We start from the raw sequence: 15,642 nt of genomic DNA, 5'->3' as shown, positions 1-15,642 counted from the left end.
GGTCTTGCACTTGCCATCCTCCTGCCTCAGCCACTCCAGCATTAGGATTGTAGGTGAGTACTACCAAGCCAAACACACTGAGCTCCTTCCTAAGTCAGTTGGGGGTATTTCAGGGAGTGTACCTGATTCCCGTTTACTGATCTATGTGCCTTTGTCCCTTTGCAAATACCACACTGTTTTGTTACTGTGTCAAGAACACACTGGGGCCTTACATGTTTACGGTGAGCACTTTCCCACTCTGAACGCTGTTTTTGACACCTGGGCTTCAGTAGTAGGCTTCCTGTCCTGTAAAGTGATTTTTTTCCCCGTCTTAGTTTTTACATTTATTGTGTCATGGTCCTTTATTCTGAAATACTTCAACGTATATTTTCTAAAACTAAGAGCTTTTTAAGGTAACTGTCAACAGGTTTATAACTGATAAACGATGATCTATTTTATCATATGTATTTAATGGGTCAACCCATTAGTATCCTTTAGAGCCCCACAAAGCACAAAAACATGAAATGCCTCCACCCTAGGGCGCAGTCTAAGGGCAGAATTGTGTTTAGTAGCTGTGACTCTCCCACCTCCTCTGATCTCGAACACAGCTTTTTAGGACATTGGTACCTCTGGAGAATACATCAGCCCTTCTTAGGAGTGTTGTTCTCATTTTCGGAAACACCAAATAAACCCAGAATGAGGTGCTCTTTTTGTTGTTGTTCAGGCTACAAGACATACAAGCCTGGAGTGCTGAGCAAGCCGCAGTCAGAGACATGTAGCTTTCATTTGCCACCACTGGTGACTTTAATTTTGATCACCCCGTGAAGCCCTTATCTGATATTCATGATTGCAAAGATGGCAGTTTTATAATTTGGTGGGCATACAAAGAGACGCGTGTTTAATTTCTAACATGTTGCTTCAGTGAGACAGAGTGAGCGCTGAGGAGAAAGCCGTCCTTTCAGCGCGCTAAGATCTCTGGGCAGACGACTTACCTACCCCTGGGAGCTTCGATCCAATTCTCTGTCATGCGAGATAGGATCGAGGCTCTCCCCGGGTTCCCGGGGTTCCCCTAGGATGCCGGCTACTGTGGGCCGCGCACGGATTTCTCTGCAGCAAAGGGCGCGTGTCCGTGCCCGCGCACACCTGTTCGTGCCCGGGGTCCCGCGGGTCCGGCCGCCACGCGCGGGCTGTTTCGCCCCGCCGCAAGCTCCTCCTCCATGGCCGCGTCCACCCCGGAGCGGCCGGGCACAAGCAGACGCTCGGCGACGGCGGCTGCGGCAACCCTGGGCCCCGGCAGCGGCGGGAAGGGGCGGGCGCACGGATGGGCGCGACCGAGGCCGGAGGCACTAAGAGCCCGAGGCTGCTGTCCGCGCTGTGGCGGTGGCGCGCGGGCCGGCGGCTGAGGAGAATGCGATCGGCTTTCCGGGCGGAGCGGAGTGAGTGCGAGCGCGGTGGGCACCAGGACGGGCACTTGGGGCTGGGGAGGAGCAGCGGGTACTGGGACACCCCGCAGAAGCCAAGCCCGAGGTGCCCAGACTCAAACATGGTAGGGGCGGGTCTCGGTGTGCTCCCTTCTCCCGAGTCCTGTCTGCCGGCTTGGCTCTGCCTTGGGGAAAATCCTGGGAGACACGCGACAGAATATCATGCAGGTGGCTCCCCTCCTCGACCCCACACCAGACCCAGCTCCTGCAGTGCGGTACCTTTGGGGCGTTGATATGACCCCTCCAGGCTCCCTTCTATTTCTCCCCATCTGCGCCCAGCCCAATCCCCTTTCCAACCTGTTGGCTCTCGGAGCTTCCAGGTTACTCTGAAGCCGCTTCAAGGAACTGCTTTCCAGGTACGAGGCATCCTGTCTTTACTTGGGCCTCTACTTGCCGCTGCTCATCATGGTCTGGATTCATTCCATTCATTTTTTTTATCCAGCCCCTCTCTCTGCCAGGACCCGAAGGGAACAAGATAGACCCGTGAGAGCATTTTCTAGAGAGGGAGGCCAACATTACACTCCTAAATGCCACCCATCCCTGGGGAACTGGGCTGGTAGAGGAAGAGGCAGATGTGCCAAGAAAGCCTAAGGCACAGCCACTGGGGGAGCCCCAGACCGGTTGAGTTACTCCCGTAAGCTGGGAATGCTCGCACAGCATGGCTTCCAGGAGCTCAGCAAGGGGAAAGTGAGAGTTTCTAGGGCAAGGATTGAGGCCTGGGAGGAAGAGTCGACATTTTATCTCAGTGAGAAGGAAGGCTTCTGAGTAGGGAACGACATGATCTACTGGCTCATGGTTTCTTAGCCAGCAGAGGCCATGCCCTCATTTCGCAGCCTGGCGGACTGCCACCCAAACGCTGTCTCTCTGGAAGTCTTTCCTGCCACCTGTAACCTCTTCATTAGGTATTCATCCCGTGCAGGGCATTTGTGGCTGTCTGTCTCAGATCACACTTACCCCAGCCTTTTTTGCCTTTTCTACACAGCGAGGTGTGTGTGTGTGTGTGTGTGTGTGTGTGTGTGTGTTTGTGTGTGTGTGTCTCTGTGTGTGTGTGTGTGTCCTGTCTGTCTCCTTTTTGTCTGTTTCTGTCATCTGATGATGTGAGACTGACATGCCTTGATTTCTAAAATGGCCGACAGATCCAGACCTGAAGCAGATTCCAACCGAGCCCCATGGTGATATAGCTATCCCTACCTTGTTGCTTAAGGATAATTATTAAATATTAAATGAATAATAGAAAGAGTTAATAACTATAACATACTGACACAGAATAGGGAGTATAAAATTTGACAAAGATCAATAATAGTCTTGCAAGTATTTATTTAATGCTACAGACAGGAGCTTTTGTGAGTGGTAAAGAGACTCCTCAGCCTGTCATCACCACCGTGCTAGCTTCTTAAGTTTGTGTTTCTACTGTAATTAACATGTACACGAAACTTACTCCTTATATTGACCAAGATCTGCTGCTGACACCCAGCAGGGCTAGGGAGGGTCAGCTCTTTTCTCTAGGTTGCTGGGTCGGGGATAGCAACAGGTACTCTTTCAGAGACAATCCCATACATCATCTGGATCTGGGTAGGAAGGAGTGGATAATAGTTTTATAGTGTTAAAACCAATTGTAATTTTAAACCTAGCTCTACCCTTACCTTTAATCCCAGCACTTGGGAGGCAGAGGCAGGGGGATCTTAGTGAGCTAGAGAGCAGTCTGGTCTACATAGTTAATTCTTGGACAGCATGGGTTATATAGTGAGACGCCGTCTCAAGAAAAACGGAACCAAGCAAACCAAGAAATAAATATAGTTCTGTACTGAATGTAGATCACTGTCTGCTTCTGTTCCCAGTTCCCATCTTATGGTTCATCCACAGTTTTTCAGGCTATACATTAATCCTGTACACTTCTCTACTATTCATTTCTCTTCTCATTCCCTAAACATACCGGGGACAAAACTATTATGATATGACTATTAATTATACTCAATAGATTAATTCAAACAAGATCTTGCTCAATTTCTTATTTATTTATTTATTTCTGAGACATGGTTTCACTATCTGGCTTTGGCTGACCTGGAACTCTCTAGATCAGAACTCACAGGACCCTGTTACCTCTCCCTCCTGAGAGCGTGTGCTACCACGGCACCCAGCTTTGGTCAGATCTTGGAAAAACGCCTGGGAGGAAGAAGGTAGATGATACTTATTCCCTTTGCTTCATATTTGAGACAATAAATTAAGAGATACTAAATGACTTGCCAGAGGCCTCCTAGCAGGTCAATGCCTAACTCAGGCCTGACTATCTATAGACCGCCCCCTCTGCCACATCTCCAGCACAGAATAGACAGGTTCCCACACATTCCTGGAGGGGAGGAATAAGATGAGCTACCACCCAATGAAAGAAATCCATAGCTCAGTTTTATCTGGTTCTGCAAAGTGTGATCTGATTTTTTTTACCATAATGACATCACTATCACTTGAACACCTCGAGCCACATTCTCTGATGGTCGTCGGGTTACAATTTTAGTCTGCTGCTAATGAGTGGCACACAGCGAGACAGTGTGATGTTGGCCAGGGGCCCTTAATCTTTCTAAAACTCAGCCGTTTATCATCAGCAAAATGGGTGTGCTAATTCTTAAGGCCTTGTAGCTGTGCTAATTAATGTTTGCCTAGAAAGGGATAGTTATTATTTTTATGAATATTAGCACAGATCTTACACTTCAAGATTGTTTAGTCTTAAGGGCTCTTACCACCTTGACCTCTAAGGCTTCATGCTAATTTATTTCTGACAGTGATGACCAAGGTTCTTGATTCCTTTCTGCGTTCTGCTAGGCCTTTTTGTTTAAAGTTAGGTAAGTTTATTCTTTGACAATTTCATACAACCATATACTCCATTCTGATAGTGTTCGATGTTTTAATGCTTCCCTACTTGATGTGTAAGAAATGATGCTTCAGGCCCTTTTATTGCTTTGTGATTTTGGAGACAGGGTCTCATGTATCTCAGGCTGGCCTTGAACTTGTGATTCTCCTACTCGACCTTCCAAATACTGCGTATAGGCACGATCCCCGTGCACATGACAACCATAGCCACTGTGGTCATTTGTCTTTAAAAAAATTGGGTTCCTTTGATAAATAGCAGATCTAAGTATCTTTTCACAAACGTTGGCTGCTCAGATGAGCCTCCGTGACAAGTGTGGCTCCGTCCTTTCCTACCCTTTTATTTGGTGGTTCATCTTCTTCTTCTCTCTTTATAGAGATTCTTTAAATATTCCGGGTTCTAATCAGTTACTCAGTTTAGATTTAATTATGTAGTATTTTTGTTTTCTTCAAGTTCTGGGATCAAATTCAAGGCTTCTCCATGAATGGGCATGTGATCAAGTTGTGCGGAGTGGAAATTAACCCTTGCAATGCCTCCGTCCTTCCCAGAGAACGATTTTTTTAAAATCACACCTCAAAGTTGTTAAGCGTAGAAAAGGGACTGTCCGGAGGGTAGATGTATTTCTGTAACCAGAAGGCTTCTCTGGCCCTTGGAATTATGCTAATCAGCCCTGAGTTCCTCTCTCAAGAGATCACCTCACCCTGTTGGTGCTTCTTTCCTAGGAAGACACAGCTGGAACCAACTTGGTCTATACCAGCAGATACTGTTTTCCAGGACAAGAAGAGAACAGAGCATATGTCAGTTAATCGCTAGCTTGGCTCCTTGTTTCTAACAGCGTGTCCTTTTCTCTTTTAAACACATTAAATGGAGGTAGTGGTTAATGGAATTAAAACAAGATTGCAAATATAAAAGGCGTTTTAGGGGCTGAGCAGATGGCTTGTCGAGGAAAGTGTTCACTGAATAAACAGGAGGACTTTACTTTAGATCCTGAGCACCCATGTTAGAACTGGGCATGACAGATCACATCTGTCACCCTCGCTCCTGAGCACACCTGCATAACACACACACACACACACACACACACACACACACACAGACAGACAGACACACACATAGACACACACACACACACACGCACGCACACAGACACACACACACACACACTCACGCACGCACACACACACACACACACACACACACACTCACTCACTCACGCACGCATGTACACACAAACATAAAATGCAAGATAGTTGGTCCTGACAAGTAACCACCCCTTTGTCTGAGGGGCAGAATTTACTGACTGATGTTCTCAGGCCCAATTCCTTCTCCTGTCACATGTTCTGTGTACAGGTACATAACTGAGGGAGGGTTTTCAAATCAGCTTCCAGATCCATATCAGCAGTTCCTAGATGTAAAAATTCTCCACACTATTTTAGAGTCACCAAGTGAGGAACTGTAGAGGCAGAATTCTTAAATCTGTCCTTTAATCAGCCATGAAGTAACCCCAGTACAAGCTAAGATTTGGGAAAGTGACCTGTGAATGGAAAAGGGCTTTCGTCCAGTGTGCACCATTTGCTGACTTGTGGCATGAGTAAGTTACTAGGCGTTTCTTGGTGTCCCAAGCTCACAACAATACAGGAGGATGATAGGATATAGTAGCCCTTTCTTTCCAGGACTGCTGTGAATGACATGAAGTATCCTGGCCTTGCTGCTCCTTGTCTGTGCAGCTTCTCATTCTCATTGGGATTGTAACATATATGTAGTACTTTGTGCCAGTTAAACAGTGCATCTATCTATCTATCTATCTATCTATCTATCTATCTATCTATCTATCTATCATCTATCTATCTATCTGTCTATCTATCTATCTATCTATCTATCTATCTATCTGTCATCTATCTATCATCTATCTATCTATCTATCTATCTATCTATCTATCTATCTATCATCTACATTAAGAGTGTGTGTGTGTGTGTGTGTGTGTGTGTGTAGATGTTAGGGGAGGACTTTCAGGCATTGGTTCATCCTCCTATTTGTTGAGGAGACCACAGGCAATGAAAGACCAGCCATCAGCATATCAACGAAAAAAAAAAACATGAGCAGGCTTAGTGACAAATATTTCAATGTTGAGATAATAAAAGCAAGTATCTATTAAGTATTTCCATAATTATAAAAAAACTCTTGTTGTTTCTCCAGACCAGTTGTCCTAGAGGTTCTAGGAGACTGTCTTGTCACTGGCCTTGTAGCTTGGATTACTGATAGATTCCAAGGCATCTGTTTTTTGTGGGTTTAGAGCTGTGGTTCACAACCTCTGGAATACTGTCACCCTTTACTACAGTTCCTTGCGTTGTGGTGCCTCCCAACCAAAACAATTATTTCCATTGCTACTTCATAACTGTAATTTTGCTACGGTTATGAATCATAATGTGAGCATATGATATGTGGGATATCTGATATGTGATCCCTGTGAAAGGGTCATTCAACCACCAATGGCTTTGTGACCCACGTGTTGAGAACTGCTGGTTTAGGGACTCAAATGCCAGCCATCAGGCTCACACTGCTAGCCCTTGTTTCCATTGAGCTGTCTTTCTGGCTTACACTACCTTGTTTTATGAATGAGAAAAAGGCCAAATCAGAGCAAGGTTGAATAATGCTTCGCAGTAACACGTAGCTGGTACTCTGGGATTTGAACCCAGTCCACTTGATGTGAACATGCTTGCATTAAAGCCACTGCTTTGGCAAATGAGTTTTCCAGTAAACTCGCACAAATGACAATACAAATGAACTGCTTGGCACTCCACGGGTTAATCTCCTTCCTCATGACTGACAGGTAGTTGGCTTCCTGGTAATTCTGCCTTCCTCATGGCCACAGTGCCTGCCCCCTTCTGTGGTTAGTCTCCAAGTATACTTGGCTACACATCCCCACTGCTCAGGGTGATTTTTCTCTCTCCATTTTACCTCCTTAACTGCCGTTTTGGTGCTCAGAGCAAACCAAACAGATTTACTGGGTGGAGAAAGACCAAGTGTGGTACTTCTGAGAAGCCATCTCTCTTTTCTTCATCTCAGCATGCGTGCCACTCAGAAGTGGCTTCTAACAAGAGAGGGACTGTGTAGCACGGCAGAGGGGCTTAGCGGCCAGTGGAGTTGCCGGAAGCATCCCCTAAACCCAGTTATTGAGACAGAGCACGCCATGACCGGCTGTTTAGAATGGCCTTTGTTATGAGTCTATGTGAAGTTTGGGGTCAGAGTCGTCAGTTTGTGGACGATCCAAGGCTTGGGCCTGTTTGCTCTTGTTCCTGAATAAGGGCATGGTCTTGAGTCCAACTGTGAGGCAGGACAAGGCTTCCGAGAGCTTGCCTGACCCTGCTGGAATGGTGTGGGGGTCAGAGATCTAAGGTTTTGGTAAATATTGTGTCACAAGGAAGTGTTAAGCCCTTTTCCATTTAAGACCTTCCAACCTCATTCAGCCTGACTTTAGAAAAGAGGAAGAATTATTCAGTTACCCATGTACAGTGGGCCAGGTTTGTAGCTGCAGCACTCAGGAGGCTGAGATGGGAGGGCTGCTGAATCTAGGGGAGAGGAGTTAAAATCTGTGTGTGGCAGTGCAAGCCTAGTTCCAGCACTTAGGTGGCTCAAACAGAAAGATCGCAACTTGAGGTTAGCCTGGGAATATAGTAAGACTTTGTCTCAAAAATATAATAAAATGGGGCGGGTCACGTAGCTCAGCAGATGAAGGCACTTGCTGTGTAAGCCTGACCTCCTGAGTTCTATCTGTGGAACCATGGGAAGATGGACGCTGAGCACACATTCCACAGTGTTGTTCTCTTACCTTCACGAGATCAAGGGTCATGGCATGTGCAAGCTCTCTCCCCTCTCCCTCCCCCCCCTCTCCCATCTCCCTTCTCTCCCCCCATCTCCCTCCTTCCCCCTCTCCCCCCCCTTCTCTCCCCCTCCCCTCCTTCCTTCCCCTCTCCCTCCCCCCTCCCTCTCCCCCCATCTCTCTGTGTGTGTCTTCATGCATGTTCTCTCTCCTGCACATGATAAAATAATAAAAACAAACAAAGGAGCAGTTAAGGGCTGTTAGAGTTAGAAACATATAAGAAATATAACAAAATGTACATGGTTAAGGGGTTCACTGCTCGATTTGTTCAACTTCTTTGTATGCTTGCAATCTTTCAAAAACAGTGTTAAGTAACATGTAGATATTTGCAGAGATGGTCCCACCCTCTACTATTTCAGATCTTGGTACTCCTTCCCTGAAGCAAATGCAACTTGACTGAGTTCAGCCAGTCAGAGGGTAACTGCTCCTTTATACCACAGGCTTCCTCTCCTTCCTGGGGTATAATCCTCACAATAACCCTACAAACTAATTACTATTTTCCACAGTTTAATGAGGAAAGCTGAGGCTTAAAGGGCTGACTCAGGTAATCATATTAACCTTATAGCACTGAGGGTGACCTTCCTTTCTGGCATTGTGCCATACTCTCTGTGTGGGAAGATACTGTGTCTCACCCAGCCTTAGGAGATGGTCCTATTATTATTTCTATCCTACATAGTTGGAACAGAAACTTTAGAGAGGGTCAAGAATGTATCCCAACTTTCTCTGGGGACCAGTAAGTAAATGGCATGGCCCATATTTGGACCCAGTCTATTCTGGCCCGGAGCCCTTTTGCCTCCTATATTCATACCCAGCCCTGACATTTGTTTGCCTGATTTAGTAACCCTTCAACTGGGGGCCACAAATCCTGAAGACAGAACACACTGTACAACACTGCAGAGTATTATTGAATGAAGGGGAGGAGGCATGGGGTCTGCAGCATCTCAGCCCCCTGAAGTGCTCCTTCTGGGCACAGTTCTACTCAGTCCTTGAAGGAGGAGATACCCAGGGTTTTTTTGTTTGTTTGTTTGTTTTTGTTTTGTTCTTCGATGTGATGTATGCACCTGAGGGTCATTAAATGAATGGTAAGGAGTTATAATGAACCCACTTATGATATTCAGCTTTTGATCACTATAACAAAGTATGCGAGATGACTTACAGAGGGAAAAGATTTTTTTAAACATATTTTGACACTTATTATAAATGAATGCCTGTGTGTAGGTGAAGACCAGGGGACGACTTTTGGAGTTGGTTCTCTCCTTCTGTCAGGTGGGTTCCAAGATTGAATTCCAGTTCTCTGGTTTGGCAACAAGTGTCCTTGCCCTCTGAGCTGCTTCACTAGCTTGGAAAATGCTTCTTTTTACTTCAGTTCCTGACAGGTTTGACCCATTGCTTTGGGTCAGTGGGTTATTGGGGGATCACGCAGCAAAGCAAAACCAGTTAATCTTGTGGCCAGGAAAGTAAAAGGGGAAGGGGCTGTGGTCCCACAACCCCCTTTGAGACTATATTGCCTGTGGCCTAAAGACCCCCCAGGGTACCCTACCTCTTAAAAGACTTACCATCCCCCACATAGTCCTGCTTTAGAACCCAGCCTTTATCTCTGGAGCATCTAGAAGACATCCAAGATCCAACTTTCTCATCGAATCCCCCCTCGCTGGCCCCCAGGTTTCCTAAGAAGAGCAGAAATGTATTATGCATTATCAAGGAGTAATGAGAACCAAAACCAAATGCTTAAACATTTCCAAATTTTCGGGAAGTCTTCAGATTTAAACTGCTAAAAATCAACTCAGGATCCTCTAGTGGCCAAGACAGCTTCCCCTTCATGACCATACTTGACTCATGGCTTCAGCAATGAGGTGAATACTTAAAATCAGTCATCTTAAACGTGTCTAAGCGGCCAGCAATGACGCCTCACATCAACAGAGTGCTTGGTTTACCAAGTTCTGCATCTCCTTTCTCCCTTCACCTTCCCAGTAGCCCGGTACATGCTCAGGGCAGGTGATGAGCTCCTGTTTATAGGCAAGGGAATAATTCTGGAGAGGTGAAGTCATTTGCCTGACACCACTCAGGTCTTAATGGCAGAGAGGTCTTTAGCACTCTTAGCCAACCAGAACATCTTCTGTGTCAATGCTGTATGTAAATAGCAAGTTCCAGGGACGGGAGCAACAGAGGATTTCTTTCTGTTCGTTTTCTTGAAACAGTAGAGTTGATCTCTCTGGAGATCAGTTTTTCCGATCTGTATGGAGACCAACCAACCAACCAATCACGGCCACTGAGGGGAAATCTAGTAGAGAAGGTTGTGAGGGTTTAGAAATGAAAAACAAAAAAATTATTTTTCAAAAACGATTTTGATGTATACGGGTGTTGTGCTTGAATATCTGTGCATCGTGTGCAAGTCTGGTGCCTAAGGAGGCCAGAAGAGAGCCCTGGATCCCGTGGGACTGGAGTTACAGACAGTGGAGTGGTTGTCGAGAGTCCGACCTGAGTCCTCAGGAAGAGCTCGAGTACTCTTAACCGCGGAGCCATCTTTCTAGCCCCTATTTCTCTTATTTTTTTTTTAATGTGTGTTGTGGTGCATGCATGGAGATTCTTGGGAGGGGTTCTCTCTGCTACGTAGGTGCCAGGGATTGAGTTCAGGTGACAGAGTCAGGTTTGGTGGCAAGCACCTTTACACAGCGAGCCATCTCACCAGACCCGAGAAGGCAGTTTTAGAGTACTTTTTCTCTTGGGGGCTGGGAGGGGGAGGCGATATAGAGCTGTAAGGCAATGAATGCTAGGGCCAAATCTCAGGCTTTGAATATGCCAGGCAAGTATTATACCATCAGCTACACTCCGGGCCCAGTGTTAAGTAAAGACGTTCAGAAGACTGTGGCAATGCTGACCCAGTTTCCCTAAGTTAGATGTCATCACACTTGGCCACCTGGTCTTAAAATGGCACTTGTTAGTTACCTCATTGTCACGTGCCATTTTTCCTTACAGCATTTGCTGCCACTTGTGGTTTCATATTGCTTGTCTGAATCCTCTCACCTGAAGGTAAAAATTGCTATGAGGGCAGAGACTTGCCTGCTCCTATCCTCTGGAACCCTAACAGGTAGAACTAGGCCTGGCAAAAATGACCGTTGAATGAGTGACAGAGGAAGGGAGGGGTGTGCCCGTGTTATAGAATGATACAAAATTCTGTGTGTAAAGAACGACTAAAAGGTTTGCTGCAAACTTCTTTGCCTTTCAGTAGAGGAGTCTACTGGTCTGGCTTCCTCGTACCTGGTCCCGGGCTGAGTCACTGACAGGCTGGTTTGCAAAGCTTCCTTGTTTATCAGCTTATATCTTGGGGAAGAAGCTTTAGGAACCTATGGCCTTGCAGCAGACATGGGCCACTCTAGGGCACCCATTGCCTCTGTGTGGTGCCGTCCGAGAGCAGAGCTTGGGGGTCGTTCCTGTACACTACGTGTCTGCAGGACAACGAGCTGTGCGGGACCCACCCACAGGTGTTTATTGAGTAAATGAAGCAGAGAGTGGGTACAAGGAAGAAGCTCAGAGTTCTTTATCCCCTCCAAAGTCACTTGAAAATAAGTCTGGACCACAGCGCAGACCTTCCAGGTTCAATGTGAACCAAGCCTCTCTGGAAGCAAGAAGAAACTATGCAGTTGGATCTCCACTCCAAGGAAGGAAGAAGGGCGAACCTAGGCTCCAGATCCGATTCCATGCCATGTTTTGGAAGTCGTGTTTACGTCTGCCTTCATCCTCATCCCTTCCGTTTCAGCATAAGCAAAATTATAACCCTGCACGCTGACTCGAATGCCATTATCATAGCCTGGCTGCTCCTGCGTTGAGGGACTTCGCCCCCGGGATCGCTGACTGTCTGTGAATGACAAATCCAAAGTCAGGGGTTGCAGAGTCAGCCGGACTTGCCTGCTCTCGTGCAGCAGCGGGAGGAAACAGAATGAAAGATTCTGAAAATAAAGGTAAGGGGACTGACGGCAGAGGGGCGGCTGGTAGACGCTTGGGGGAGATGTCACAACGTGAATGTGTTTAGTTTGTGCTGATGACTGTTTCGATTACTGATGTATATTCGTAATTTTTAGTTATGTAATATATGTCCTTTTTAAGTGACTGTTTTCTAAATACCATGTCCAGTTTTCCATTTTTTGCATTACTAAACATATTTTTTATATTCTTTCTTTAATCTTGGCCAAGTACACATATCTCATAGTTTTCTTTATAATCGCTTCCAGAATTTTGATAGTTTTATTTTGGGGATGTTTATAATAATTGTTAATCATTAAGATGTAGGGTTTCCGACAATTATTGGAATAACTGGAGATCGTGATACTTAAAACAGTTCGGGTTTTCTAGAGAGGCACTGAGTATCTCTAAAAGAACGTTCATCTTTTTGGGAGGGCTCAGCAGGGAGTCGTAGTCGCTGACCTTCAGAACTGTTTACCTTGCACAGGGATGCAAACTCCCCCTATTCCCTGCCCCTCCCCCTGCCTCTAAAAAAAGAAAAAAAAACAGCAGAATGAATTCTGTTGGAGAGGAGGGCAGAAACAGATTGACGTGAAAGTCCCCCAACCGAGGACTCTGGAGGATTTTGGGGTTCACCGCTGAGGCCCTGGGAAATTTCTGCCGCAGCGGGGGGAGGGGCAGTAGCCCCCAGCTCGCCCCAGCATACACGTGGTTCAGGGTCGCACTTCTTTCGGCATCCTTGGTTCTCTAGGTCCTGGTGCCTGCAGAGGGGCCGCCATCTCCGCAGCCTGGAGCTCATGTTGGGGTTCACCAGTGGTGCGTCTCCGTAGCTGTTCAGTGCGCTCGCGCCGCTGAGGCTGCCTGGGGCCTTGTGCTTTTCCCTTGGCTGGGCAGGTGCGCAGGTGCAGGACGGTGGTGCCAGGTTTCCCAGCCCCTGCCTGCCTGCCTGCATGCCCGGTGGCAGGTGTGGCCTTCCCCACTGGAGTCTGACCTATGGTTGTTAAAAGATTCCTACCTGGTGATGGACAGCGGTATAAACACACTCACATAATCCACAGATACCCGAGCAAAGAGCGATCCAATGTGATGGATGCCAGGGGCGAGGCTGGCTTTCCAAGCTACCAGAAGCAAGGCAGTGTCTTAATGGATCCGGGGTTTCTCTGCTCGCCCTTTAAAAGTGACTGGGTGGGGCCTGGGGTTGTTGGCAACATGGGCTCTGAGGCTTTGGACCCTTCACATCCACGCATTGAGCCATGTGGTTTTGGTGTTTAAATTTTAATTAAGCAGTTCCAGAGGGGAAGAAACAGCTGTGTGAGGCCCGGGTGAACGCGTAAGAGGACAGTTCACTTCTGTTTGCTAGCCAGCTGCCACTCATGGACAAATAACTCCTATGTGGTCAAACTATTCAGAACTGGTTAACAAAGACAGTGTTTCCTTGCCATTCGCAGTGGCTAGAGAAAGGGTTAATGCAGAAAGAGAAAAAAAAATGCCTATTTGTCAAGTCATGCTAGGCCATGGACATGACTTAAGCTGTCTGAATCACAGGCTCAGGGCCGGCTCAGTGTTTGCCAATGTTTAGAACAGAAATCCTCCCCATCAGCGTGTTTTAAGCTTCAGGTCTCCTGACCTTTTTGATGGGGGCTGGAATTTGGAATTTTTGTATCGCTTTGTGTTGGGAAGTGCCATGGACTGGCAATCCAAACAGGCAGGTTCTGACTTGTTCAGTCGTCTCTCATTAGAGACTGGGATGAGACTCTTTTGATTTTCTTGGGTCTCAGTTTATCTCCTGAATGGAAAGATGTTAGATGACAGCAATGCTTTTTCAAATCATGAGGGATTTGGGTGTATCGGGAGCAACATTTCAGACAGGCACAGTGGAATAAATTCATCTTAGAAACTATTGAATGTATGTGGCTAACTTGCTTTCTAAAGCCGTTTGTGCATGCAGACATGTGGGCTGTATTCTGTTATCAGGCCTATGTTCTTTGAGTCTTAACCAAAACACACTGAAGAATGATGAAACACGCCACAACAGACTAATTTCATTTTCAAAGAGTCTGTGAAATGCAACCCTATGTGGGCAAGAGTGCCATCTCTATTGAAAGAAAGATGAAGTCAGCCACTGCCCTCTGATTTACAAAGATGTCTGAGAACCCAAACAGGTCACGAGTTAATGTATATCTAGGGTCCCCCAAGAGCCTTTCAGGCCAATTTCTTTCTGTGCTGAGAGATGAGTCTGTGCTGAGGGAGGGATTAGTGTGTGTGTGTGTGTGTGTGTGTGTGTGTGTGTGTGTGTGTGTGAGAGAGAGAGAGAGAGAGAGAGAGAGAGAGAGAGAGAGAGAATGAGGTGCATGCATTTGCACACAGGCACAGGAATGCATATACAGAACAGTTAAGAGAGGGTATGAGCGTGTCCACCAGACCATGAGTTGTTGACCTGAATGACCTGAATGGGAGGACCGTTGAAAAAGTGCCAAAATGGAGGAACCTTTTGGAAGTCAGTTCCTGTCACGACTAACAGAGGAACCAGGTGAAATTGTAAAGGTTGATAGAGGTGGTGTACGCTTAGTACACTGGCAAAGAGAACTTGAACTCGAAAGAGCTACTGTCTCGTGACTGGGGTTCAGGAAATGGTGGATTGTGGTTTAATAACTGCCTTCCTTTCTTTAACCTGTTTTCAGTACTTCTTAGACAGCCCAGTGAGGTTATTAAATATGGAAGGCAGCTTATAACTTATGTCTCTTTTGTAAAATTGTCTCAAAATGCTCTGTAAGCCAGGAGAAGGCATATGTACAGGACAATTAAAATAGTTGAGTGAGTTAACTAGATATTGACAAGCAGGCCTACAAGTGTTAGCCTATTTAATGGGCAATGACCGTGTAACAAGTTGTCTGCCAGGTTTTTTACATATTGTTCCAGTGGTACAAGGGAACACTTCTGTGCAGTACATAGACACAGAGCAGTAGGATTGTATTCAAACCCAGGCTTTTTACCCCAGAAACCACTTCTCAGGTAGGTAGGGGTTTGCAGACAAGCCATACCATAAAATTCGCTTTAAAATAAGATTGCATAGGGGCTGGAGAGATGGCTTAGCAGTTAAATGCATGTATTGTTCTTGTAGAGGACCTGAGTTTGGTTCTTAGCACCCACATGAGTCAGGTCAGATCTGTCTGTAATTCCAGCTCTAGGGGATCTGATGCTGCCCTGACCTCTTCAGTCACAATACGTCCCCACATGTTTACATAAATAAATAATAGCAAAAATATAAAGAAGATAAAATTACCTATATCAGTATTAGAATTAATTTACTTTGTATAAAAAAGGGAAATATGAACCCTAGAAAATAAAATAAAATAATATCTTTTGACTAATTTTCTAGCTTGTTTGAAAAATAGACATGGTAAAGTTTGTGAATTACCAGTAAGGTCATAGAAACAGATATATGAAAGAACAAGAGAGGGGAACTTGAAAAAAACAGG

The 15,642-nt window shown here is 46.0% G+C and overlaps 1 protein-coding gene across 3 annotated transcripts in view; it reads left to right on the top strand.

The window, feature by feature from the left end:
* Nucleotides 1-1,306: 1,306 nt before the first annotated feature.
* The window catches only part of Dnajc6 (DnaJ heat shock protein family (Hsp40) member C6), a 149,333-nt gene continuing 134,997 nt past the window's right edge, over nucleotides 1,307-15,642 (top strand). Inside the window, exon 1 of one of the 3 annotated variants that reach the window (XM_032901712.1) lies at nucleotides 1,307-1,415. In XM_032901712.1, the coding sequence (XP_032757603.1) occupies nucleotides 1,388-1,415 (28 nt within the window). In that variant the 5' untranslated portion in view covers nucleotides 1,307-1,387. Of the gene's footprint in view, nucleotides 1,416-10,863; nucleotides 12,163-15,642 lie in introns of those variants that run through there. The other 2 variants (XM_032901734.1, XM_032901719.1) reach the window with 2 other exon arrangements.

Source organism: Rattus rattus, chromosome 1 (genome assembly GCF_011064425.1).
Source record: "Rattus rattus isolate New Zealand chromosome 1, Rrattus_CSIRO_v1, whole genome shotgun sequence".
Taxonomy (NCBI): domain Eukaryota; kingdom Metazoa; phylum Chordata; class Mammalia; order Rodentia; family Muridae; genus Rattus; species Rattus rattus.
Note: the sequence above shows the minus strand (reverse complement) of the source record. Positions and strands in the feature narration are given on the sequence as shown.